Raw genomic sequence first — 26,000 nt, forward strand, 5'->3', positions numbered from 1 at the left:
AATGTAATAGAATACTTTTCACTACAGAAGGCTCAAGCCCTGAATTGCATGTGTGTTCTTGGGTGTGCTGTACATACCGGAAGGATCACATTTTTTTCTTCCTTAAAGCCAAGAACATTTGTCACTGCTGAAAGCTGTGTTGTACAGTAGAAGATCTCTGCACATGTGGAAAAGAGAGGGTTCTCAATGCTTGCATCTTCTCTCCCGATAAAACAAAAATTTGATTGTTCTTTTCTTCGGAAACTTGGCTTGTGTGTTTTGAGTATGTGTATGGAAGACTTCAGCATGGGAATCTTTCATGCACATGTATTTACATGGTTTTGTGCAGGTTTGATCAATGAATGAAGTACTTATTTGACAAGTCTCGACACCTGGCTATACTAGATTAATTTCCTGCTGTGTAGTACTCGCCAAAATTAGAAGCAGTTTGAATGTATCCTGGAGTGTTAAAACTGGAGAGGGCTTTCTTGTCTGCATATATGCTTCAGAAAATCTTGCTATGCCATCATCACATGCATCAATCTTATTTGAAACTGTGAAATACTTTTAGGCTCAGGTTCTATGTTTTCCCCTCGAGTCTAAGGCTTAAAGGCCTCTCAATTTCTTGCCAAGTGTGAGAAGTAGCTGGCTCTGGTGATGGGTTCACACAATGGACATGTGTCAGAAGGGATCCAAAATACGAGGCTGGACCTTGGGACTGTTGCTTTCAACAATATCACTTCACAGCACAGGTTTATTGAAGGAAAATTAGGATTGGTTTCTTTTATTTGCCATGTTCCACTCCATGTGCTGTGCAGCTCCCCTTCAGGCTTTGGGAGCAGAGATTAAGTTTGCTGACAAGGTAGAAGATTGCAAGGCTCCTCTACAGCCGCTGTTGTGGTACTAATCTTTGAGGCTCTGACTAAAATACAGTCACCTATTGAAGAGTTTCAGAAACAGCTGCTTATAGGAAACCATGTACTGTATTAAATGAAGCAGCACTTAACCCAGTGGTTGAAACATTTGCTCTAGCACACCTAAAACTGCTTGGAGGGATTTCTAAAGCTTCTCTACTTCTACTCAGTTGCCTGGTTGGATTGTGCTGCAGATCTTCCATGTTTCATGGCAGTTTGGGATCCTTCCTGAATAGCTTCCTTTCCTGAATATCTATCTTCATTTCCTTCTCCCGAGACTAGATGAGGATGGGACAAACATATTTTACTTCTGCTTGCTTAGTTCATGCTTCCCGATCTCCTGAATTCATTTTCCTTCCTCCCAGGGAAGGAGGATTTTCTGTTCCCAGGGGACATAACTATCAACCTTTATTAATGGGCATAGCTTTGGACACTCATATTCATGTCAAGAATAAATACAGTAAGAGGATTTATTTTGTCTGTACAATAAAACTGTTCAAGTGCTACCAGTCCATATAGTACCAGTAGTTTATGGACCTGTAGTGGCTCATAGGTTTAATATAAAACTGTGTTATCCCATAAGCACATTCTCCTTTTTCTGTTTTTGCTAAGGTATAGATAGTAGATGTGTTAAAAGGGTGGATAATTTAACTATATTATTTTACCATAGAACATCAGAAATATTTAAAAATGCAAGCTATGCAGCAATATTAGTGAAAGCTGGTATCAGAGATCATGAAAGATATGAAAAGATTTTAGCTCTAGTTATTAAGCTTGATTGTTTCTGGTTTTCTGGCTATGCAGGTAATGGTGCCTGGGAGACAAAACACTCTTCTGCTTCAGCCTCTGCTGTCTGATACAGAATATAAAGTTACCATCACTCCCATCTATTCTGATGGGGAAGGTGTCAGTGTCTCAGCTCCTGGCAAAACCCGTGAGTGCAGATTTTCTTCTTGTCTTTGGCCAGGATATGCATGTAAAAGGCTTATTCTTTTGGCTTTAGTAATATATTTTAGTATAAATATGGGCTTACATTGCATAACTTCTATGACTCGAGTTCTACATTCATCTCAGTTCTTTCATTTATAAACAATGGGTTGCTTCTAATTGACAAATTGTATTCTATGCCCAAATACTTTGAGTTTGCAGAAACTTACTGAGTAATGAAGCTGATAAGTCCTTGATAGATAGCCCAAAAGGACAAGCCAACTAATGCAGAAAATAAAGTAAACAATGCCTGTTGGGATTATATCAAATCAGCCATTGTACTATTACATTTTCTTTTGTGTGTGATCATTACTTCTTAAAGGCCATTAGAAATGCTTCCAAACTCTTTACAAAAGTGATTGCATCATCTCTAGAGTTCTGACCAAGTACTGAAAGATTACTCAGCTGTAGCTTAAGTTTCTTCTCCACTGTATGTTGGTAAAAAATTATCTCATTGTGTACTGCTAGTCACGATAGTATAATTTTATTGAATTAGTCTCTTAATTTACCTAATTTCTGCCTATATTGAAGTGCTATTTGTGCAGACACTTAAATCACTTGTAAAGCATTCTTTCATTCCATTTGAAAGCGTTAAGTGTTCACAAAAGCATGATTTATACATTAAAAGCTTCATTGTGCTTGGATTGAAAAAAACTGTATAAATGAAAGAAAATTATATTTGAATCATTTTACTTTTAAAAATGTAGGGGCAAAGTTGGGAATTACTTTTAAAATTCATTGTTTGTTGAATAAAATTCATAATTAATCCTTGTTATAACTTGGTGTACTTAAACACATCGATGTTAATCCACTGACGTAATGCCAAGGATGAATTTGCTTAAAAGCTTTTATCCTGCCAATTTTACCTGTAAATCTGAGAGTACTGGATACTGCACTATTTTCATGTGCACATCTTGAGTTTTATGCATGTGCTTATTTGAGATAGTATTGTAAAAGCTCAGTTTGGTTTCCTTTTAGTACCACTGTCTGCTCCTAGAAATCTACGGGTCTCAGATGAATGGTACAACAGATTACGTGTCAGTTGGGATGCCCCACCATCACCAACAATGGGTTACAGAATTGTCTACAAACCTATCAACAGTGAGTTTTTAAACTGATTTTTTTTTTTTCTGGTTTTTTTTTTTTTTTTGATTGTACAACATCTTGACATCAACTTTTGCTGAATTTTGTACTTGTATCTAGGAGTTGCAGTTATAGCACCTCACAAGTGCTTAGATGTGTCTGGTTTTAAATAGGAAAGTTTTATAGTCACAGAATGATACAGGTTGGAAGTGATAGCTGGAGATCATCTAGTCCAACACCATGATCAAAACACATCCTACTTGGAACAGGTTTCACTGATTTTGGTCCAGTTGAATTTATAATATCTCCAAGGATGGAAATTTTGAAACCACTCTAAGCATGTGTTTCAGTTTTTGACTACCCTCACTGTGGAGTTGTCTTTGCTAATATCAAATCAAAATTTCCCATGTTGCAAATTTTGTCTGTTTTGTCTTGCCATCTTCTTGTTTGCCTCAGAAGATATTGTATTCTCTGTCCCCTCCAATTGGGTAGGAGTAGGCAGCACTAAGATTCTCATTTAGACTCTTCACCTTAAGGCTGATCAAACCCAGCTCTTTCAGTCTCTGCTCTTATGTCATTTTACCATAACTCTTTCTGTTTTTTTCAGAGGCTGCATTTGCTCTTTTCCTGTTCTCCTATTCTTCTTCCTTCCTCTCACAATACAAAGTTTTCGTTTCCTGTTCTACACCTCCTAAACACTTTTTATTTGTTGCCCATTTTGTCTGTGCTGTATCTTTGCCCACCTGCACATTGTAGGTAGACAAGGCTCCTTCAAAACTCTTTAGAAAAATATGGTCTTCTATTGAGATAGAAACACAAATGTGTGACCATTAAGAGTCCAAAACACCACCCAAAGACAATACTGTTGCCTGTTTTCTGAAATGCATCTACAGCAACTAAGAGAGGCAACAAAGGAACGGTTTGCAGTTCTGATTTGGGAAAACTTTATTCTTTTCTATTTTCATTATCATTTTTGCACAGTGTTAAATGATGCTGTTGTATAAGAACCCCTTAGGGCCTGTATTGCTGGCTGGCATCTGCTGTCCCCCCCATTGGTCTTGGCACACCATCAAACTGAGGAGATCTTTGGCTGCCTATTTAGAGCACTAGTAAGTCACTGAAGCAGAACAAAAGGGTCTTCACAGATGCCAGAATCTAACCGTGCCTTAATGAATCCCACTGCTGAATTTCCTAAATGCATTGTGGCTTCTACCCATGCAAGGACTGAGCAGAATATCTTTGTTCTTCTGTATGGTTGAAAAAATCCCCAGAAAGAACAAGGCAGAAGCATAGCAGTAACTTTATGAGCACTTGTAATTTTGGATGTCTTAAGATGTCACTACCTGCTAACAGAATGGATAAGCAAATGTTTTTCTGATTTATTCTATTTTTTGCAGTTCCTGGACCTGCGCTGGAGACCTTTGTAGGGGATGATATTAATACCATTCTCATTCTAAATCTCTTCAGTGGAACGGAATACAATGTTAAAGTATTTGCTTCATACTCAACAGGCTTCAGTGATGCCCTAACAGGCGTAGCCAAAACCTGTAAGAATAATTTCATGCTATTCAGATCTCTAGAGGCTGTTTTTCACTTAACCATGGCTTTGTGCAGCTTCCTGAATAAATATTCACATGAAGGCTTTCGCAGTTATGTGTAAACTGGTTTTAGGAAATTAAAGTCTTTATTAGGCTTTAAAATAATTTGCTAGACATTAGCAAGACAGGAGTCCTAAAACAGATGTTGTTATTTATCATCCAAACATATTTGCCTAGTAGTAGATATAAATGTCCTTAATGGAAAGTCTTTTTAGTCTTTTTTTTTCCCTAGCCCCAAAGATCTATATGATTTAAGCTTCATGTATCTAAAGCTTAATTTTAAATTAGATTTTAACAGAAATATCGCTATTATAATGATACTTTTATACTTATTTGTAGCAACTGTTTAGCGTTGTTTGTTATTTAATCTTAAGCAAAGTTTCAAATTTCTGGTCTAAAGATTCTCCTGTTTTTTTTTCCCCTACTCTTCTTTTTTTGCATTTTGCTGACATGTTTTGTTTTTTTTATGCAGCTTTGAAATCAATTATTCATTAAAATGAATTAGCTCAGGTGTTTCATTGTAACTCTTTTGTATTCTTTTTTCTTGTATGTCTCATTAGAGGACTAAATCTAATGTTTTGGTATTTAATTTTCAGTGGACCTGGGTGTAACAGATCTGGATTCCTATCAAGTCCGCATGACTAGCCTCTGTGCTCAGTGGCAGCTTCACAGACATGCTACAGCATACAGGGTAGTTATAGAATCACTTGTGGGTAAGTCACTGAATAATTCAATATGCAACCACAGCCTAACCCAGAGAACTGAATTGAGTAAGTTAAGAAATGTGTATGCAGTTGCACCTGTAGGCTGTCTCATTAAATACTGGAAATGATGGACAGGAGAGTTGTGTACACACTGAAAGTTTCTGGTATAGAGGTAGCGCTCTTGTTCTTTTATATCAAACAGATGTCCATAACTTGTCCTTTTTATAGGAGGGAGCTTTATCCATCAGTAGAAGACAGGTGAATACCTGAGTTTTTCACTGGTGTGAGAAACAGACAATGGATAAAGGATGTAAAAAGGATTGTAAATAAACCCTCAGTGATTTTTCTGTAGGATTCAGATGGACATGAGAGATAGGAAGAGATAGGTAGAAGGACAGGGAAAGTTTGATTGACTCCAGAGCATGCTCACAGAGTCAGAAGAGCATCCAGTTTTGTCTGTTCTCATTCTGTTGATTGTTAATTATAGCTTGTAGTAACATTATTCATCTGGATAAGCATGACATATTTTTGTGTGGCAACACACTTGAATCTTGATGCTTTTAACACTTGCTGTATAAGAGGTGAATTACAGCCTCTTCTGTCTCACTCATTCTCAGGTGTAGCCAGAAGAGGTTATGTTGAAGTCAGTATTTGTGCAGACTAACTCTCTTATCCCCAGTAGACATCAGTGATTTTTTGAATGGTGATAAATTAAAAGCTTGGATAACTTGAAAGGAGTGCATTGAATAACATTTAATGGGATCTATCTAAGGTATCATAAGAAATAATACAAATTTGGTTGCAAAAAAAAATGGCCTTTCTGTGGAATAGCAAAGGGCTAGTGATAACTTTCACTTGAAGGCCTGGAATACACACAAGCTGTTCAGAAAGCAGAGATCCTGGCTGGCAGAAGACAGCACAGATTTCCTTCTCATCTGGGAGCTAGCCAACATTCTGCTTTTCATACAGAACTGCCAAAACTGAGCCAAAAGAGCCCAAATGTGAGCAGAATAAGCTGAAGTGTGAACAATTGCTTCTTATTATCATCTATCATAAAGAATTTTAATTGTCAGAGTGGGTGTTTGTCTTGTACAGGAAGTGATCAATTGTTTTGATACTGATGTAACACTTCCTGATAAGCATCAGGTGTTCTTTTCTCTGGCACTGAATGACATTTTTTACATATATTCTGTAAAAAGTGAGATCAGTTGCTTGCATTTCACTTCTTTGCTACAGATAATGAATTATGCTGAAGGTTTTCTTAAAATTACTAAAATATGCCTTATGCTATTTCCAGTATCCAGGCTTTTTCTATTGTCAATATGTTTTCGAATTCAGAGTTTAGAAGAATTAATTTTGGAACCCTGTAAATACTATTCCATAACTGACTTGTTAAGTGATTACTGAAGGAAGATGGAATACAGTACCTAGTTCAGTCTCTCTTGCAATTACTAAGCACATTACAGACTCTGAGAACCAGAGACATAGACAAAGGATACTGTAGGATTACATAATGCAACAATTCCTCATTAGACTCTGATAATTTAGGATCAGATCCAGAACCCATTGATGGCAATGTTAGTGATTTTTATTAATCTCAGTGCAAGGGGTGAAATTCATCTTTTTTCCTGCAGATGTCTGACACATTCCTCAGCACCTACTTCCTATGAAGGATGAAATGTTACAGAGACCTCTGCATAGAGGTGATTTCCCAGAAATAAGGCAGCATGTAGTTTATTAACTTATGTTAACCACTTGCCCTTCATCTGCTGTCATGTTCCCTTTATTTCAGATTTAATTAAATTACATTATTCGATAAAACAGTAAAGACATGTTTTAATGCTTTCCTTTATTATTCCAGATGGGAAAAAGCGAGAAGTAAATCTTGGTGGAGGGACTCCTAGACATTGCTTCTTTGAGCTGATGCCTGGAACTGAATATAAAATCAGTGTTTATACACAGCTTCAGGAGATAGAGGGCCCTGCCGTAAGCATCATGGAGACAACATGTGAGTAAAACAGATCAGAGTTCAGCCAGCAGCAGTAATGCTTGATTGCTTCTAGTGTTTTGCCCTTTGCCCACAGATGTGCTATTCCTGTGTGTTTTCCTATAACTGAGCTTTTCATTTTTCAGCTATACTGTGACTCCTCCACAGAGGTACAGGATTTTTACACCACTGCCGTGTGTTGCTTGTGAAGTCACATTCATCAACTGTATTGGACTTCTTAATGAGAATGAAACAGGAAGGATAGATTAGCTTTCTTCATAAAAAATCCCACTGGGGTTTACTCTGAAAATCTGTGACTTTAAGAAAAAAAGCAAATCCATAATATGAAGCAGAAAGTTTTGTATCCTGCAGCTCTTGTTATTTCGTAAAATCTCACCAGTGTCTGAGTAATTTACAGTAGAAGGGACCTTGACACCCAATCTATTTATGTATTTTAAAGCAAACAAACAAATCTGCCTTTTTATTATTACTCTCAGTAACACAAGACAGGCAAAACCCTCCTCACAGCTGTTTTTGAAGGCACGATTCTGCTTTCATAAGTTCAAACACTTCAAAACAAAATACAGGATAAACAGAGTGAATATTTTGCATTATCTTTCTTTCTTCGAGCTCTTCAAGTGAACCCTTCCACGGTTTCACATGCGAAAAACTTGCATGAGTGGATGACTCCACTTCCCAGTTGTCAATGGCTCCTTCTCAGAACAGTGAGGAGCAAACCAAGCTTCTCCTGCTATTTAGAGGAATGTGTTTTGTTTGCTCTGTAGTCCAGGGAGTTAGGAGACATGAGGATGAACACACCTTGACCTATATGTCCATTTGAGAAAGATGGTTTGTGATGCAGACAAATTATTGTATCACCTCATAAGAAAACACTCTTCAGGGTGACCTGTACCCCTCTGGTGCTTAGAGAGCAGCCTTTCAAGTCACTTTAAGCAGGTGTGACCCTTTCTAAATGGGTTTGGTCTTGATCTGTTTGTGGCCATGGCAGTCCTGGGCAGTAGTTTCTTGTAGGTCTTTCAGAGCACTGGCCCTTTCTCTTGCAGAAGCCAATGGGAAAACCTGCATCAGTTGCAGTGGGAATTAACTCACATGCACATAAGGCTTCTAATGAATCATATTTTTAGTGATCTTTCCCAAAGACAGGTGCCCTTTTTCAAGTTGTCATGTCTAACTGTATCTATTGCCTATAAGTTACTTGAAGGAATGATGCTCTGTCACCTGTGGCTTCCTATGCTAACTGCTTTGAAAACAACTGGAAAAAAATGTGCTTGAGTGAAAGTAGAAGCTTCTCCTCAGATACAGTTGTGGAGGCCAACACGAATGTTATCTCTAGGAATTCAGGCAAAACTGTATTGAAAGGCACTAAAGAGCGCTCTTCCAGTCAGCAAAGCTGTCAATCAGTGATCATGTATTCATACAGGTTTCTGCAAGGTGGTCATTCCAAAGCTGATTTTCTGAAGAAGGATAAGACAGTTTTCAGAAACTCTATACAGTGACTTCAGTGCAAGTTGCTGCAGGCAACAGTCCTGTAGAGCTGTTGTTGAAACTGCATTTCTAGCTGGAAACATAACAAGGCCCTCCAGTGAATTCTGAAAAATCTTTATCAGAGCAGGATCTGATCTGCTCAGAGTGCAGGCACCAGCTTGGTTTTGCATTTTGGATTGCAGGACTAGTATCTTTTTCTTTACAAGGTAGGTAAGGACCTGCTTTCTGTGACTAATGACTGGTTGTGGCCAGAAACTAAAAGCACTCTTGTCCTTTAACAAAATAAGTTATGGATGCTAAGTCAGTAATAACGCTGCTGCCCGGTCTGCTACACAGGGTAAATCCCCAAAAGGGGCAGCTCCAGTAGTACTTCAGTTGTACAATGGTATCATTCACACTGAAATGCAGCCATTAATTGCTCTGTAATAGTACTATCCTTTTTCAGGCGGTGAGCAGAGAACATTACATGCACATAATCTCCTACATTTCTCTCCAACTGCATACCTAGTGGATTAGAGATAATGAATTTTAAATGTAGAGGAGAAAATGCTGTGTTTTATATAGATACAATACACAGGGATTTTAAGCATTTTTAATATTCCTTTCTTTTTATTCTTCAGTACCACTTCCAACTCAACCACCTTCAACACCACCTCCGCCACCTACAATCCCTCCTGCAAAAGAGGGTGAGTGCTGCCATGTGTGGGTTTGTAATAATTTTAAGGTGCTGATGCAACATTTTTCTGCTACTGACACTGTTTTAGACCTGTGGGGATCAGATTTCAAAATGCATTTGCTACAGTGACACTGCTAAGGCAGGTGGCTTAACTTTTATGAGCCAGAAATCTGACATCATTATTGTGTTGTTAAAATTTGCAGAAAGGTTAAATATGGGTGAGATTTTCTGTTTCCAAAACTCCAAACATGCTCATATTCTGCAGCTGAAGCAGACATCCTAGGGTAGTTAAAGTTGTTTTTTAAAAATATGTCTGCTTTGGATAATGGGAAAAGTTTTGGCCATGTTCAGTCCCTTCCTTCTGTTTATCATTTGAACATGTAGTGTTTTGTACAGAGTCTCATAAATATTTCCATGTGAGGAGCATTATTGTTGGAGACTGAGGGTCAAATCCATCAGCTTGAAGTCGGTGGACCAAACTGACTTATGGTAACTTAGAATTTAACCCATAAATGCAGGAAAAGACCTTTTTAGAACTTCAGAGCAGGAGATATATGTTGGGTTTTTTTAAATCCAAGGAGTCTGCAACAGAAAATAAAAAATACTGGTACCTATCTTCCTGTCCCATTCTCTGGATTTAGATGAGCATTTTTATTCATGATGAAATATGTTGAAAGGCATAACTTTGCTTTGAGACTCTTTGTTCCTGACCCCAAGCAACAGACCTGGATTCTGTAGAACATTCAAGGTTCCTAGCTCCCGTGAAAGACTGGGAAACTTGTATGAGGTGTACATCTCCGCAGGGCATTTTGAGTAAGAATATGCTGGAATAAGATGAGATGGTGGAAACCTGTGTTGTTACTAGATAGTGCAGTTAAAGCGGTGAGCATGATGCACTACAGAGCTTAGGGTAACCTTTTGCACAGGCTGGTTTTCCACAGTTGATATTCTATCATGTAGCTGACTGTGCCATGCTAGGAGTCTGGGATTGTAGAAGTTCAGGTGCGACTTTACTTAACAGCATAAATAAAAAGAACTGTTATGGCCTTGAAGTGTATACTGTGATAGGATCTGTCAGTGCAGAACGTTCACCCCTTGCAGAGCTCAGCTGGTTCTATACCTGTACTGAAGTCAGCACCAGCAGGTCTGTTTGCTAAAGCATTACGAACATTAAACAAGGGCTTTTCATGAGAGCTGCATTTTCTTAAGCAATTTATGAGGTTTCCTGAGGAGCTGAGGAATTGCTCTCATTCCAAAATGCTTGTTTTTCTTTCTCAGTGTGCAAAGCAGCCAAAGCTGACCTAGCATTCCTGGTGGATGGGTCATGGAGTATTGGAGATGATAATTTCAATAAAATAATTAGCTTTCTCTATAGCACTGTTGGAGCTTTGGATAAGATTGGTCCTGATGGAACACAGGTAATCAACATATAGGGAGGGGGAGGGTGCGTGGACTTGACAGGGTGTTTTAGACTAGCACCAGAAGTGAAATGAATAGAAAAGTAATTGACATCATTTCACAGTTCTTTTGAAAATATAAGTGACTTTTTTTTTCATTATAACCTTTTATACACACCATATAGTGGAATTCATTATATTAATTTTGCTAGCATGAAGACCAAGTACCATTTCAGTCTTACTGTGATGTTTATTTCCAAATAAGCTAAAAATGGCATTGATAAGGAAAATTAAGGGCTTATTTAAAATCCCATGCTCTAAAAAATCTACAGTGCTTTAAGTAAAATATAGTATTTACAATGATAGTTCTATTTACATATTTGTTTAGAGAGATGCCTTTTCACTGTTTTTTTTTTTTGCTATACACCTGTTTCCCCACAGTATTGTCTATGGTGCTTTAGAAACTTATGCAAATGCTTAAACTTAAGCATATGAATAGCTGCTTTTAAAGCAGGGACACCACTTAGAGAGTGTCAAGTTCAATATATGTTTTGTGAGGTGTAGGAGTTTAGTGTAAAGTATTGAAATACAAGTCTGGTCTCATGTAACATCATATTTGGGAGAGGCAACATGTCAGAATATATTCTTGCAGCTTTCTGTTACTTGCTTCAGTATTGATCCTTAGGTTACTTATGTGCAGCTATTAATTCGTGGGGAATGAATAAAGTCCCTGATGTTCTGTGTATGAGTAACTGTAAACTGTGTATGAGCAGCTGTAACTAGGATTTTACTTTTGGGCTTCGTTTGAGAGTGCTTTTGCCAAAGTGGGTATTACTTTTTTCATCCTCTTTGCTGCAAAAGGAAACCAGAAAGTGTTACATGGTTGCCAAGGCTGCAGAGAGTAAAAATAAACTTTATTTAGTGAACGCTTCTTAAAGAGAGAAAAAAAACCTGGATTCAGTTTAAGGATGAAGCAGAGTTAGAAGAGGATCCTTGTTTTAACTGTGCCAATTTGCTTTTTGCTTATACGCTGGGTGAGGCTTTAATAATGAACACATCTTCTTTGTGCACAGGTGGCAATAATTCAGTTCAGTGATGATCCCAGGACAGAATTTAAATTGAACGCATATAAAACCAAAGAGACTCTTCTTGAAGCTGTTCAGCGAATAGCCTACAAAGGAGGAAATACAAAAACAGGTAAGAAAAGTCATGATTATGATGAATTTTTCTCCCTTCTACTCTCTGTGCAGTATTTCTTTCCCATTTGCTAGGTAGTTTAATTTATCATTGCAAAACCAGTGAGAACATGGTATCTCCATAGCAGAGGTGGTTAGTTGGGCTTCAAAGAAATCTTTGTAATCTGCAGTTTGCACCCTTCACTCTCTACTGCTGGGTATTCACCCTCTGACTAACGGGACTGTCAAGGGTCAGGGAGGAAGGGAGAGAGGCAGCTAGGTAGAAGGGAATGACTTTGTGTGTTGTGGGAGGTAGAATGGGGATTAACACAAAATCAGCTTGGCAAGTGGAAAAGTGAGATGGAGCTTGCAGAGCATGTAGAAAAGTGGCCAGAATGGAGGGTCTGTCTGGTTATAAGCCAAGAGAGTTAAGCCTCTGGTATGCTCAAGGCTGCGCTGGGGAAAGATGTCTGTTAGCTGAGTGTAGCTGCATTGTAATTAATCCCTTAAGTTAGCTCTCTGATGTGAAGAAGTCAAAGATGAGTGCTGAAAAGGTTAAAATCTGATTTAGTTGGAAACTGTTTACTCGAGAAAATGCTACAATGGCACCTTTGGTTGTACCTGGACTGTACCCTACAATTCAGAAAGGGAAGTTTTTGTACCTTTAACCTGCACAGAATACCCTTTCCCACTGTCATGGTTTAACCCAAGTGGGCAACTATGTACTACGCAGCCGCTCACTGCCTCCCCGCAGCTTGGTGGGATGAGGAAGAGAATTGGAGAAAGGTAAAACACCGGTGGGCTGAGATAAGAATAGTTTGATAATTGAAATAAAGTAAAAATATAATAATAGTAATAACAGTAATAATAATTAGTAATAAAAAGGCAGATAACAAGAGAGAAGAACAAATCCCAAGAAAACCAAGTGATGCACAGTACAATTGCTCACCACCCACTGACCGATACACATCCTGTCCCCAAGCAGTGGTTGGTCCCTCTGGGTGACATCTCCCAGTTTATATACTGGGGATGATGCTGTGGTGTGGAATTCCCTTTGGCTAGTTCAGGTCAGCTGTCATGGCTCTGCTGCCTCTTATACCCCTCATCACTGGCAGATCATGAGAGACTGAAAAGTCCTTGACCAACGTTAGTGCTTCTTAGCAGCAACTGAAACATCAGTGTCCTATGAACATAGTTCTCACACTAAATCCAAAACACAGCACTGTATCAGCTAATATGAAGAAAATTAACTCTATCCCAACCAAAACCAGGGCACCCACACATGTTGTGTTCTTGATCTTCACCTTCTGGGTTGAGAAACAGGGACCCGAAACAATTAGATTTTCAAAGATTATGGTAAAATGAAACTTTTCTAAATCTCTATTTTAGTAATTTCAGAATGCACCAATTTACACACTACTCGGGACCCAACAGATTTCTCTCTTTATTGACGTCTACCACATGATATGAGAAGCCAATAGAAACTGGGTTTATGTCACAATGAAAGTATGCTGTCAATTTTTTTCTGTTTCAGGCAAAGCCATCAAACATGCAAGAGAAGTCTTGTTTACTGGAGAGGCAGGCATGAGAAGAGGCATTCCAAAGGTTTTGGTTGTCATTACTGATGGGCGATCACAGGATGATGTGAACAAAGTCTCCAGGGAAATGCAACTAGATGGTAAAATGTGTAGTTTTAAGAACTATTCACATCTTCCTTTTTTATCTTTATTTATAACTATATAAGTATGGGCATTAGATAAGGGTAACTTTTGCTCCATGAAGATTTCCAGTTTAAAAGAAAACAGAGAAAGCCAGAATCTCACTAGGATATGGTTAGATTCTAGATTTGTGTGTGATTAATGCAATCATTTTTATTTTGGAGGCAGTGCTAAAATTATGTAGTAGTCAATGGAACTGTTCCCATGATGAATAATTTAGGGGACATGATCCTGAGAGTCTGGACTGATGCCTGTGAAGTGTAGCCTTGCGGTTACCAGCAAACTGGACTGTTTTATTCTCTATACAAGAGATCCTTTGAAAATTCTTTCATATGTTCTTTTACCAGTTCTGATCTGCTCTCATGTTGCACTAATTACCTTTAGGAATTTTTTTTAAAGCACCAGTTCTAGAGCTTTCAGCAGCCACACAGTGCTGTGAGTCTAAGCAGAAAAACTGGGTTAGTTGTAGAAATGTCTTATACTGAGGCTTCTATCAAAATCCGAAGGCCACAGTGTGCCACATGGAACAAAATTAAACGATGGAAGAGAAAAAGAGATCATCCTTTTAATGTGAGGAGATTTAACAACAAATTAGATTTGTGCTCTTTTATTTGCCTTTAGACTTTGGCAGCTAGGAAGTTACCAGTGTATATTAGTGATTCCTGAAACCAGTTCAGTTGTTGATCTTGGCTGCCTGCTTGTATTATCACTAGATGCTGAGTGCAGTGCCTTTAAAGTAAAATCACATCACAAAACAGTAGGGCATGCGTAACTTCTTTTAAGTAGCAATTGAGAAAACCCTGTGGTTGTGAATAAATTGGAGACTATGTCGGACTACAGAAAAAAACAAAACATTCAACAGTCAGGTAAGTCTTGCAGTTGCCTATTTAACTATTAGACTGGCAACAAGCTTGAAAGGAGAAGGCATACAGTGGGGGTTCAGTTGCTGACTGGGATGTGCCATCTTGAACAAATTACTTCCTCTCTCTCATTTCCTTTTGTGCATGCTGTATGTTTAGGCTACTGATAGGTTGGAGCAGGTACTGACTCACATCTGTGATTGAGACTGGCATGATGAGGTGCCGATCTTGGATGAAACTTGATGATATTTTTATAAATATGCAAGTCAAAATTTTGTTAAGCTAACAGCTCTGCAGAAGGTGATGAATGCCCCTGGGCTTTATTCAGACTTGAAGACAGTGTTGCTTGACTGGAGTAAATCTGGGAGTGAGCCATGCAAGAACACAGTATCATTAGCAGTATTCAGCCTCATGTAGGCAGCGTTTTTTCTTTATCTGTTGTGTAAAGAAAGCGTTGAAAAACTTCTAGCTAGTTTGCTGCTCCTCAAACATATAGGATACAATTTCTTTTTCACTGAAATCTTTGAAGTCAGGGTCAAATTTCAAAATATATTAATGTAGAATATATAGAACATGTTCAATCAGTGCAGTTAAGTCACTGATGAAATGAGAATACATTGATTTCGTTGCTCACTCATGAAGCAGCAGTGGCTTGAAAACTCTGATTAATATCTGCCAGAGAACAAAATCCATAAAAGACCTATGTGAAATTAATTTATGTGCTTTGTATTTATGTTATCTTGATACATGGATATTTTTGTGTGTAATACAGTATAGCATCAAATTAGAAAAACATTTGAACATACACTAAAACTTTAAACTACTGAATAGTCGTATGTCTTCAAGAAAACACTTAAGCTTTAACTTACTAACTCATTAAGCATAAATAGCCAAAAGAAATATCTCACAGAGAATGTATTACATTTATTTTAGATTAAATAGATGGAGGAATTTGCAATAATAATAATAATAAAATTTCCACCTTTGTATTTAATCAGGAAGGGAGCCAGTGCAAATACACTTATATTCATATTGTACTTCCACTCTATAAATGAATGACTCACAAGACTGTTCTTTTTTGTTTTACAGGTTTCACCTTTTTCGCCATTGGAATAGCTGATGCTGACTATTCAGAGTTAGTTAACATTGGCAGCAAACCCAGTGAAAGACATGTCTTCTTTGTGGATGACTTTGATGCCTTTACAAAGATTGAAGATGAGCTGGTCACTTTCGTTTGCGAAACTGCATCAGCAAGTTAGCCATTTTGACTTATACTTGCTTCTAAAATAAGTGCTAATTATTGGGTTGCTTGTGGCTATTAATTTTCTATTAAAAGGTATTTTTGATCCTTTTAACATAATTTACTGCAGATGATATAACTCTACTGTTATTTCCATAAAAGTTTAAGGAAATGAAGGCTTTGGGACATCAAAACAATTAATGGTTGTTTGCTACAAATCAGGAATACAGCCACCGGTTGTAAAAAAATTATTTTAGATATGAAACTTTGTTAATGGTTCAGAATTTAGTAATAAAAAGTTAATTATATTTTATTTTCTAGACTACTTCAACCATCTGTATGAATACAGTTGGCTACATTCATTATTACTCAAATCACGTTGTTAATTAATTAACGGAGAACTAATAATGTTTCTGTTACCAGAGAAAGTAGAAGAGTTGTAGCCTAAGGAAAAGCATAAACCATATCCAAACTCTTTGAGATCTATGAAAACATCAAACTTAAAGACTTTTTATGAAAATGAAAGACATTCTGGAACAACACCTAATGGTTAGAGGTCAATAATTCCCATGCTTTTAGGTGTTTGCCCTCAGTATGTTTCCTTATATATCAGATGGGACATAGTATGTAGCTTATGTAAATCATTTGTGATTATAAGAAGTTATCATGCCTATTACTGCAAGTTATCGTGAGACTGTGAGTTATCAAAGCTTGTGAACACAAGTATGTTTTTTGTGTCCCGGTAATTCTTTGGGTTTGACCATAAGCTCTACTTTAAGTAGTAGAGAGAATGTTGAACATTGAGAATGATACTCAACAGTAATGTTTATTGGTTACTTGTTCTTGAACTCCAAAAGTGATCTCTAAATATAAGTATCCTGGGGTGCCATATTTGACACCCTCCCTCTTGTTTATTGATTTCCCAGGGCACCTTTCCTGGAAGAGATTAGTGTGCTTTCTTCTCTGCCACAAGAAAAATATAAACCAGATTTACAGCTATTTAAAATGTGTGCACACATATTAAGGACTGTGGAATTCTGGTCTCTGTCGCTCAGAGAATGCCAGCTAAAGTAATTGAAATTGAGATGGAGTTAGGTTGGAAAAGGTCATATGCTGAGAACTAGGTTAAAACCCAGTATAAGAAATGGGGCTTTTATGCAGCAGGCAGTGAATTTGTTGTCACAAAAGGTTATGATGCCAGGTTCATAGAACGATTAGACAAATTCACGGACAACAGATCCATAAAATAATACAATATGGAACACATAGGGATGTACCCTTTAATGTCTTTGCTACAACCCTTGTGGATCCTAAGGAGCATCAACTGAATGGAGTAGGGAGTGGCCAGGTTTGCATGCCCTTCCTAAGCATCATCCCCTTTTGATATTGTTCAGGATAAAGTACTGGGCTGACTGGATCGTTGCTCTGACCCAGTTGGACATCTCTTGTATCCTTAAATATATCTTTCCTTCTTTTCCAGCCTGCCCATTGGTAACTAAAGATGGCAACAATTTTGCAGGTACAGTATTTTTGTGTTCATATTTGTTCCTGATTTATGGAATAATCTTCATTACCTTATTTTCACAATAGTAGGCAATAAATTTCCCTTTTAAAAACCAGCTGTTAAACAGATGGTAAATGAATCTGAGGCAACTGGATTTTTCCTCTTTTTTTTATTTCCAGTAATGCAGCATTAATTTAAATTAATGGAATGTATATTTTGATACCTTCCAGGATTTAAAATGATGGAAATGTTTGGTTTGGTTGAAAAGGAGTTTTCAGCTGTGGAAGGGGTTTCAATGGAACCTGGTACATTTAATGTTTACCCATGTTACAGACTGCACAAGGATGCCCTTGTATCCCAGCCTACCAAGTATGTATTAATGTATATATATTAGAATAATAGAATCATATTCATAAAACACATGAGAATAATTGTCTTGTGCAGGCAATTATTCATTTCAGGGACCAATATTTTCATGTCAGAAGAGTAGAGATGCCAGAGTGTTTGGTGTCCTGAGTCTTCAATCAGTTTCATTCAAAAATAGCAGTTGTGGGTAACACTAAGTAAGCCCACTGGCTCTTTTTGGTTTCCCACATGAGCCAGTTTCAGGCTTGTGGCAGTTTAGCACCTAGGAATTTCATGCAAGCGTATGAAATGGGCAGATTCCAGCATGTAGTACTTTGTGAAAGGTGCCTCTGGAATGCAGGTTGAAGTCTGAGAGAGTTCGGAATGTCTTTGAAGTAGGGGTCAGATCAAGAACCTGCTTTACCAGGTCACTTTTAATTCAGTCTATGTCCATTCATTGATTGTAGAGGAAGATTATCTCCTTATGCTGAAATGAGCCTGTGTGAGCACCATCTAGTACCTTCCTGGTAGGAAGGACATGGTTCAGTCACAAAGGCTGTGTCCTGGGAGAGAAATGGAGGGGGTGATGAAGAAACCTCCCATTGAACTTTTACAGTCATTCCTCAGATAGGAAGTGATAGAAATTCTTCATTTCTTCTATGAACAGTGTGTATGCTGTGTTTGGTCCCTCTCAGTCCAGTCCCCCACTTTGTAGTAAGTGGCACCAGAGAAAAGCAGTGGCCCTGAAGAATTAAATATGGGAAGATACAACAAAAAAGTATTCTTTAGCTGAGATAAATAACAAAGAAAGAAATTACTTTTAAGGCTTGTATTAGATTTTAGTCTTTTTTGTGTGATTATCCTGTCATGTCCCAGATGAGGCTGTACTTGGACCTGTTTCATGTTCTCCGCGTTTAGTTTCCTCCTGGGTCTAGATGGGCTGAAATTTCCAAGGATTAACGTTTCTCACTTCTTTTTCCCTTTCTGCTTCTTTCTAACTGGATCTGCTGCATTTACATGCTCTTTTCCAGTTGCCACCCCAGCCCAATCTTACTGTTTCATTAGGCTTTTACTTCCTTTCATGGTTCAGAGAATACCTTTCTCTTGATGATCTACAGGTATGTCTGAATAATAGTGCTTGTTTTTGTCATCACATCTGTTCACTGAATGTCATTAATGTTATCCTCTGTGTTTGTCCTACCCTGCCTACTGACTTTTATTTCTTCCTCTCTTTTTACAATGGATATATTGTATGCCTTTTTTCTTACACTTACTGAGTTCCCTCTCTTTTCTCAATGGGAAATGTGCAGTCTAATATCACATTTGATCATCTATAGTTTCTGTGCAGAATATATTGCTTATGTATCACATTTAACCCATTTGCTAGCATGATTCATATCTATGTATTTTATATGTGCCAGAAATACTTCAGAAGTAATGGATCATTCCTTGGGAGGAAAAGAAATTGATTAAATAACCACTTCAGGCTTCTTTACCATAATTTTAAGGAATCAGGCTAGTCAGTCATTTCAGACACTCATTCATATCGCCTACTTTGGGTTTTAACAATGAAAGGTTAAATTAAACTGCAAGTACTAAATGACAAATTTTAGGAAATGGTATAAAATAGCATACCTCTTATATGTCATAAACTTCCTGTCTTCAGCAAAAATTCTAGATTATGTTTCTGAATTGTGTGATCCATTTTGTCTTCACTTTCTTCTATATTGGCTTTGAAATGTATAAATTATATTCCCTATTATATATAAAGCTTCCTGTTACAGTCTCTATCACTACTAATTTTAATCCATCAGTGATGGCTTAATGACAAAGGACATGTCTATTGAGACTGGTCTTCCAAGCAACTTCTGTTTCCATTGTCTGTCAAACCAGATAATAACAAAGGTCTTGCAAGTGGCAACTGGTTTTTAAAAGCTTTTAGTATAATTAATTTCAGCTTTATTTTAAATGGACCTCTGATCTGATCTGCAAATTTAAAAAAAAAAAATAATAATTAAGGTCAATTTTGTAAATTTCAGGAGGAAAAATCTCCTTTGTTCATGAGAATTCTTTCGATACTCATCAAGTTGAGTAGATTTTGCAAGCACTTTTTCATACCGCTTCAGTCTTGATTTTCAAAGAAATTTACATAGTAGAAAGCATCTTAAGTGAACATCTGGTGAGTAAATCACCAGATTTAATGTTTGTTTCAGTTTAAAACACATTAATTCTCTTACAGGTTTTTGCATCCTGAAGGTCTCCCTTCTGATTACACCATTACGTTTCTCTTTCGCATACTCCCTGACACACCTCAGGAGCCATTTGCTCTTTGGGAGATTTTAAATGAAGGATACGAGCCACTGGTTGGAGTTATTTTAGATAGTAGGTATTTTATGTTTTATCAGTGACTTTGTCTTCGACTATATGACTTATTCATTCTGTCTCTAATATTATTCTGTCTTTGTATTTGCCAGTGTTTTAATCTGCTGCCAGAGCAACTACCTGAATCTGGATAGTGATAGTTTACAATGGATGTTTTTTAGATTCAATTTAACTGAGTTTCATTTGGAGCTAGAGTCAAATTTTGCGTACAATGCTCTCAACTGGGAGGAATGGTACCGAAATCCAAAGAGCTGTAACAGATGTAAAATGATGTAAGGGAGGTACTAATCTGCTTTTAAAATTTTCACTGGTCTCAATCTGGTTCTAGTAGAATCTATTCTGATATACACCAGTGGTACTGGCCTGATGGTATATGCAGAGGCAATGTAGTCTGGTGGATAGCAAATTTAGAGCTAGAGACTTGAGCTCGTGGTGACTCTTCATTTCTATCTGATTTGACTTCTACAACTGTAAAATAAGGACCATGATTTAGGTTTCCATATTATAATTGAGAAGATGTAGATTCTAAGATAGCTGTTCTTCATAGCTGCCAATTTTAAAAGAGGTGTATTAGTACTCATCTTTCTATCTTTCCTAGAATTTTTTAGGTATGTCACCTTTAAATAGGTGGGAATTAGGTACTTAGCTAGCTTGAGGATTCATGCATGCTTTTCTTGTCCAAATCCCACGGAGAACTAGTGGGAGAGTGGGGTCAGGTAGACAGGGGTGAAGTAGACTCCCAACTATTGGTCCAACCTTCCCGTCAAACCAGGAAAGAGCATTTCGCTGGGATAGCATGTTACTTTCATGTCAATATACCACTTATGAATGTGTTTTACTATTTGCTAGATTTGATGCAATTTGATATAACATCTTTGGTTGTCTTCATTAAACAGAAAATTGGCCCTTTCAAATAATGTACAGGCTTTTCCTTCACCTAACACAGAGCCCTTATTTTTATTCTCACACAGATGGTGGTAAAACTCTGACTTTCTTCAACTATGACTACAAAGGAGATTTTCAAACTGTGACTTTTGAAGGTCCTGAAATAAGGAAAATATTTTATGGGAGTTTTCATAAGGTTAGTAATGGTAACAATTACAAAAAGAGCACTCTGAATAAAGGTTTAGGAGTTTTTCATGCTTAAAAATCTTCTTTCATGTGGTCAACCACTGCCAAAATAAATGTATTTGCACATTCAGAATCATCTACCACATTGTCCAAATCTCTTTGCAGTATTGAATTAACATTAAACAAGTCATAGTTTCTCTGATGAAGCTGATGTGAGCAATGTTCATATTGTGCTTTGTGCCTATACTTTAGATTTGATTAAAAATACTTGCCTTGAAAAGTAATTTGGAAATAAATTTGCTTTTCCTTTTAAGGCTTGGATTAGAAATGTCACTCATAATGGAAAGTAAATGTCCAGCAAAAAAAAAAAAAAATTGTCCTTTTTTGACCAGGATTGTTATTTTAAAACATATTTCAAGGGCTATGCCATGTCGAACTTTTCTTGGCTCTTGGAGAACTTACACATTCTTCCTGAAAGCAGACAAAGTAGTGCTGGGATTATAGCACACAGTTGTTGTGGAAGGTGATTTGTTCACTTTTATTACTGATGTTTGTATCTTACCTAAACAAAAAAAAAACAACGAGACAGTCAGTTGAGGGATGACATTTACAGAGCTTAACTTTTCTGTACTTCTTTTTGAATTGACAGGCCAAGAGAGGGAGAGTAGGTCAGGGCTGGGATCTAATTCTGACTCTCTTATAGTTTGTGCTTTGGAGGAATATATGGACAAGAGAGTGCAAGTGAAGGCTTTAGGAAGTAACTCTGTTGATGCACTGTGTTTGGTGTGATTTGGTTTCTTTCAGTATAAAAACTCCATGGTGAAAGATTTTGCCGTGTGGTTAATGCATAATTTGCAGAATAAATTTTATTGCTTAGTTTTGGCTTTTGCAAGTGGCTATAAAAGATGCACTGATGAAATCCTATGTTATATAGTAGGACCATACAAGGCCCGGGAATTATTACTGACAACATAAATCAAGGGCTCTTTGGGATCTGGGTGGTATATGAAATTGTATAGGTTTTTTTGTCAAGGATAAATTATATTCTTGCTGAAAAAAAATATGTGAGGTGTTGCTTTGTATGCAAATGTTCCATAAACAGAAAAATTAATTAAACTCATTAAACAGGTTAGAGTCCTAGGATAATTCAGGTTGAAAGAGACCTCTAGAGGTCATCTGGATGACTTGCTATGGATTATTTTCTGAGTTTTATTGGCAAACATGGAATTTGGGACTTATTTCAAAAATGTCCCTTCCCCCTCCCCCATTTTCCCCAGGAATTTAATGTATCCTATGTACTCCTTTGTATGTTAATGCATCTTTTCTTTTGTTTAGTTGCATGTTGTTATCAGCAAGACTACAGCCAAAATAGTTATTGACTGCAAGGAAGTGGGAGAGAAGACCATTAATGCAGCAGGAAATATTAGTTCTGATGGCATAGAAGTGCTGGGGAGAATGGTCAGATCCAGAGGACCAAGAGACAACTCCGCACCAGTGAGTAGAACAAGAAAACTCTTCAAAACATCTAAAATATCCTAAAAACAAGTTTGGGATCTTTACAGTTAGTTTGAAGTTGAAGCCCAGTAAACTCATATTTGAAACAGCAAAGCTCCAGCATTTCAGAAATTCTGCAAAAGCCTGCAATAGTTCTCAACTTGGGTAAAATCTATTTTTGATTATTTTAAAAGGAAATCACTAGATCATCATTGTTCAAATGTTATTCTCAAACACATATGCGAACACAGTCAATACATTCAGATATGGCTTGTGTTCAAAATTTCATTACATAGAGTAATACAATGTATAACTCCCTTGCCTGGAATCATTTAAACTTTGGTTTGAGTGATAATTCTTCCACATGTCTCTTATTCATTCCCTGTTACTCTAACAAAGTTTGCCTTCTAGGTCACCGTCTGTTTATTAAATAATTGAACTAGATTGACACAGATGGTCCCCAAAGCCTCTTAGTATATCTAGTTCTTTTTATATTCTAAAATATTTTAAATATGAAAGGTCTTCCCGAAGATTAAGTATTCTTTCATTCCTCTAAAATTGCTTTCCTAGAAGCAGTAATTGATTGCATGGCAACCTATGGGAGCCTTTCCATTTTTTTCCATTGTCATTAAGAAGGTTTGTTTGGATTTTTCAGGTAGATTTAGTTGTTGAAGAAGAATTTCCAGTCTGGTGATGATCTTAGGAAGGTTTATTTCCTGTGCAGTATGGTTTGCTAATTTTCTTTGAAAATTCTTAACCCTAAAATGAGGTTGCCAAAGAATGTGAACCTTGAACTGAAGGCTTGATTGGAATGGGAATGAGGTTTCAAAATTGTATTTATTTGTTACTATATGGAAATATTCTGGTTTAGTAATAAATAAGCCCTCAGAATATATCTCTGTGCACAAAAAATAGAGCCTTGAGGGCTCAAACTTATGGATAATAATTATATGAAGCCTGTAAAGACAATTATACAGAGAAACCTTTGTAGTCACATTCCAATAGAAACAGAAAAAGGCAGACTTAGGAAATCTTGGAATTAGAGAAGGCTTTGTAAAGAAGTGGAAAGAAATGGTGTCTTTTGTTAGAACCCAGGAATCTATAAAAGATAAGTCAGACTGCCCACTCACTGAAAAATTTGGTTTTGTTCAAATGAACTGTGAAATTGACGTAAGACTACAAACGTGTAGCTGAAGATGAAAATTCTTTGCTCCATAGTACTGCTTAGCTGCCTTTGAGTACTGCCACATATACCAAATCACAAGCAAGGCAAGAAAGCACCCAAATACCATTCTTTAAAGTTTCCAGTCTGTGCATTTTTTTCCTATTGAGTGGAACTTGTGTGCATAGTCACATTTAAGCATGAATGACTTCGTTTCTTCTGTTCCAAAAATTAGAGGACGTCAAAGGAAGCTGGTAGGAGTCAAGTTAGCGATTCGTCTCACAAGAGGTAGATAGATCAGTGCAGCTTCTAGTCACAGAATTTTATGGGTACTAAATACTTATGTAGATTGCAGGAAAGTCTGGATAAATGAATAAAAGCGAAATATTGATTGTTAAATCTGGGGCAGGAAATCCGTGATCTGAAAGTCACTGGAAAATAGTAGACTGTATGATAGGAGTATGACTTACACCCTTGTGCTTCATTGCATATCACTTGTGCCACCGTGTGAAATAGAATTCTGGGATTTAGTCCATTACAGTCTCCTCATAGCTTTAAGAGGCTCATAAAGGCATGAAACAGGAAAAAATTCCATTTTGCAAAACATTCTGAAAAATTGTTTTGAACTTATATGAAAATTGGAACTCGTTGATAGCTCTGTAAAGGTCTTTTTTCATTAGCTGTATTTTCATGGAATACTTTAATCTTAGTGTTAAAGATCCTTATTACCTAAAATAGAAACAGGCAGGCGATTATTATGGAATAAAATTGTGGATGTTTTGTTCTGAATTCACATGGAAGTGTTTAACATTGTCAGAATCCAGTGCAATCACTTGAATTTTGCAAAACATTTTAATTTCTGGGAATATAATTGTATCAGAGTTTGGGTTTTTTCCCAATCAATGTGTACGGTGTGCAACAGTTCAATGAGCAGGCAGGAACAGAGATAGATAAGATAAAAAGAGGATTAGGCTGAAGGTGCTGTGCCCTTTTAACATCCCTTTAATAGTGCGATGTCTCTGGATTGGGCACTCCAGCCAGCTAGAGCAATGAAACCTGACTGTGACATGCAGCAACTAATGCTCTTTATTCCTTCAGTAGGATATAGTGAAAGGTCAAGCTTTAAAACATTGTTTATTTACAATTCAGAAACCTTCTTTTTACTGAAGGTTCTTTTTCATTTAAATTTAACTTAACTCCATGTTAAATTCCATGTTGCATCAAAAGGAGCGTGACCAGCAGGTCGAAGGAGGTGATCCTGACCCTTTATTCTGCTCTCGTGAGACCTCACTTGGAGTATTGTGTGCAGTTCTGGTGTCCTCAACATAAAAAGGATGTGGATCTGTTGGAACAAGTCCGGAGGAGGGCCACGAGGATGATCAGGGGACTGGAGCACCTCCCACATGAACATAGGCTGAGAAAGTTGGGGCTGTTCAGCCTGGAGAAAAGAAGGCTGCATGGAGACCTCATAGCAGCCTTCCAGTATCTGAAGGGGGACTATAGGGATGCTGGGGAGGGACTATCCATTAGGGACTGTAATGATAGGACAATGGGTAATGGGTTAAAACTTAAACAGGGGAAGTTTAGATTGGATATAAGGAAGAAGTTCTTTACTGTTAGGGTGATGAGGCCCTGGAATGGGTTGTCCAGGGAGGTTGTGAATGCTCCATCCCTGGCAGTGTTCAAGTCCAGGTTGGACAAGGCCTTGGGTGATATGGTTTAGAGCGAGGTGTCCCTGCCCATGGCAGGGGGGTTGGAACTGGATGATCTTAAGGTCCTTTCCAACCCTAACTATTCTAGGATTCTATGATTCTATGTACTATTAAAAAATTAATGTCTAATGTGGTCTGCTCTTGAGAAATCTTTGCAGAACTGTAGCGTGATCAGAGGACAGGCAGACTTTTCCATCTTATTTGTTCTGCTTGCAGGGCTGGATACTTAGAAAGCAAAATCACTATGAATACAGGGAATTATGAATAAATGTTTAACGGTAGCAAAGAAAGCTTTGTTTAGTTATTTAGCTTGAGTCAGAGCAACCCACATAGTAACATAAGAATACTGAGTCATTCAACATTTGGATGGTGAATACAGTAATTCAGAGAATGCCTATTTGCCCTGTACTTTACACTAACAAGCTTTGTCACTATAGTTCTCTAGGTTGCCTAATCCAGAAAAATGGATGCATATATACGCCTATGCAGGACTGCATAATTTTAGC

At 37.4% G+C, this 26,000-nt stretch overlaps 1 protein-coding gene across 3 annotated transcripts in view; it reads left to right on the forward strand.

Annotated features, from left to right (window-relative positions):
• Positions 1-26,000, forward strand: part of COL14A1 (collagen type XIV alpha 1 chain) — a 117,470-nt gene that overhangs the window by 58,512 nt on the left and 32,958 nt on the right. For 2 of the 3 annotated variants that reach the window (XM_061373461.1, XM_061373460.1), the window contains exons 20-34: positions 1,698-1,827; positions 2,859-2,981; positions 4,361-4,510; positions 5,158-5,274; positions 7,127-7,273; positions 9,379-9,444; positions 10,713-10,852; positions 11,905-12,028; positions 13,541-13,684; positions 15,674-15,838; positions 17,305-17,343; positions 17,559-17,697; positions 19,913-20,055; positions 21,027-21,136; positions 22,462-22,620. In XM_061373461.1, coding sequence (XP_061229445.1) covers positions 1,698-1,827; positions 2,859-2,981; positions 4,361-4,510; positions 5,158-5,274; positions 7,127-7,273; positions 9,379-9,444; positions 10,713-10,852; positions 11,905-12,028; positions 13,541-13,684; positions 15,674-15,838; positions 17,305-17,343; positions 17,559-17,697; positions 19,913-20,055; positions 21,027-21,136; positions 22,462-22,620 — 1,896 coding nt within the window. Of the gene's footprint in view, positions 1-1,697; positions 1,828-2,858; positions 2,982-4,360; positions 4,511-5,157; positions 5,275-7,126; positions 7,274-9,378; positions 9,445-10,712; positions 10,853-11,904; positions 12,029-13,540; positions 13,685-15,673; positions 15,839-17,304; positions 17,344-17,558; positions 17,698-18,704; positions 18,796-19,912; positions 20,056-21,026; positions 21,137-22,461; positions 22,621-26,000 lie in introns of those variants that run through there. The other variant, XM_061373462.1, reaches the window with a different exon arrangement.

Source organism: Neopsephotus bourkii, unplaced genomic scaffold, assembly GCF_033783945.1.
Source record: "Neopsephotus bourkii isolate Nb327-2 ecotype Australia unplaced genomic scaffold, CSIRO-AGI_Nbou_v1 NB_1630, whole genome shotgun sequence".
In the NCBI taxonomy this organism is placed as follows: Eukaryota; Metazoa; Chordata; class Aves; order Psittaciformes; family Psittacidae; genus Neopsephotus; species Neopsephotus bourkii.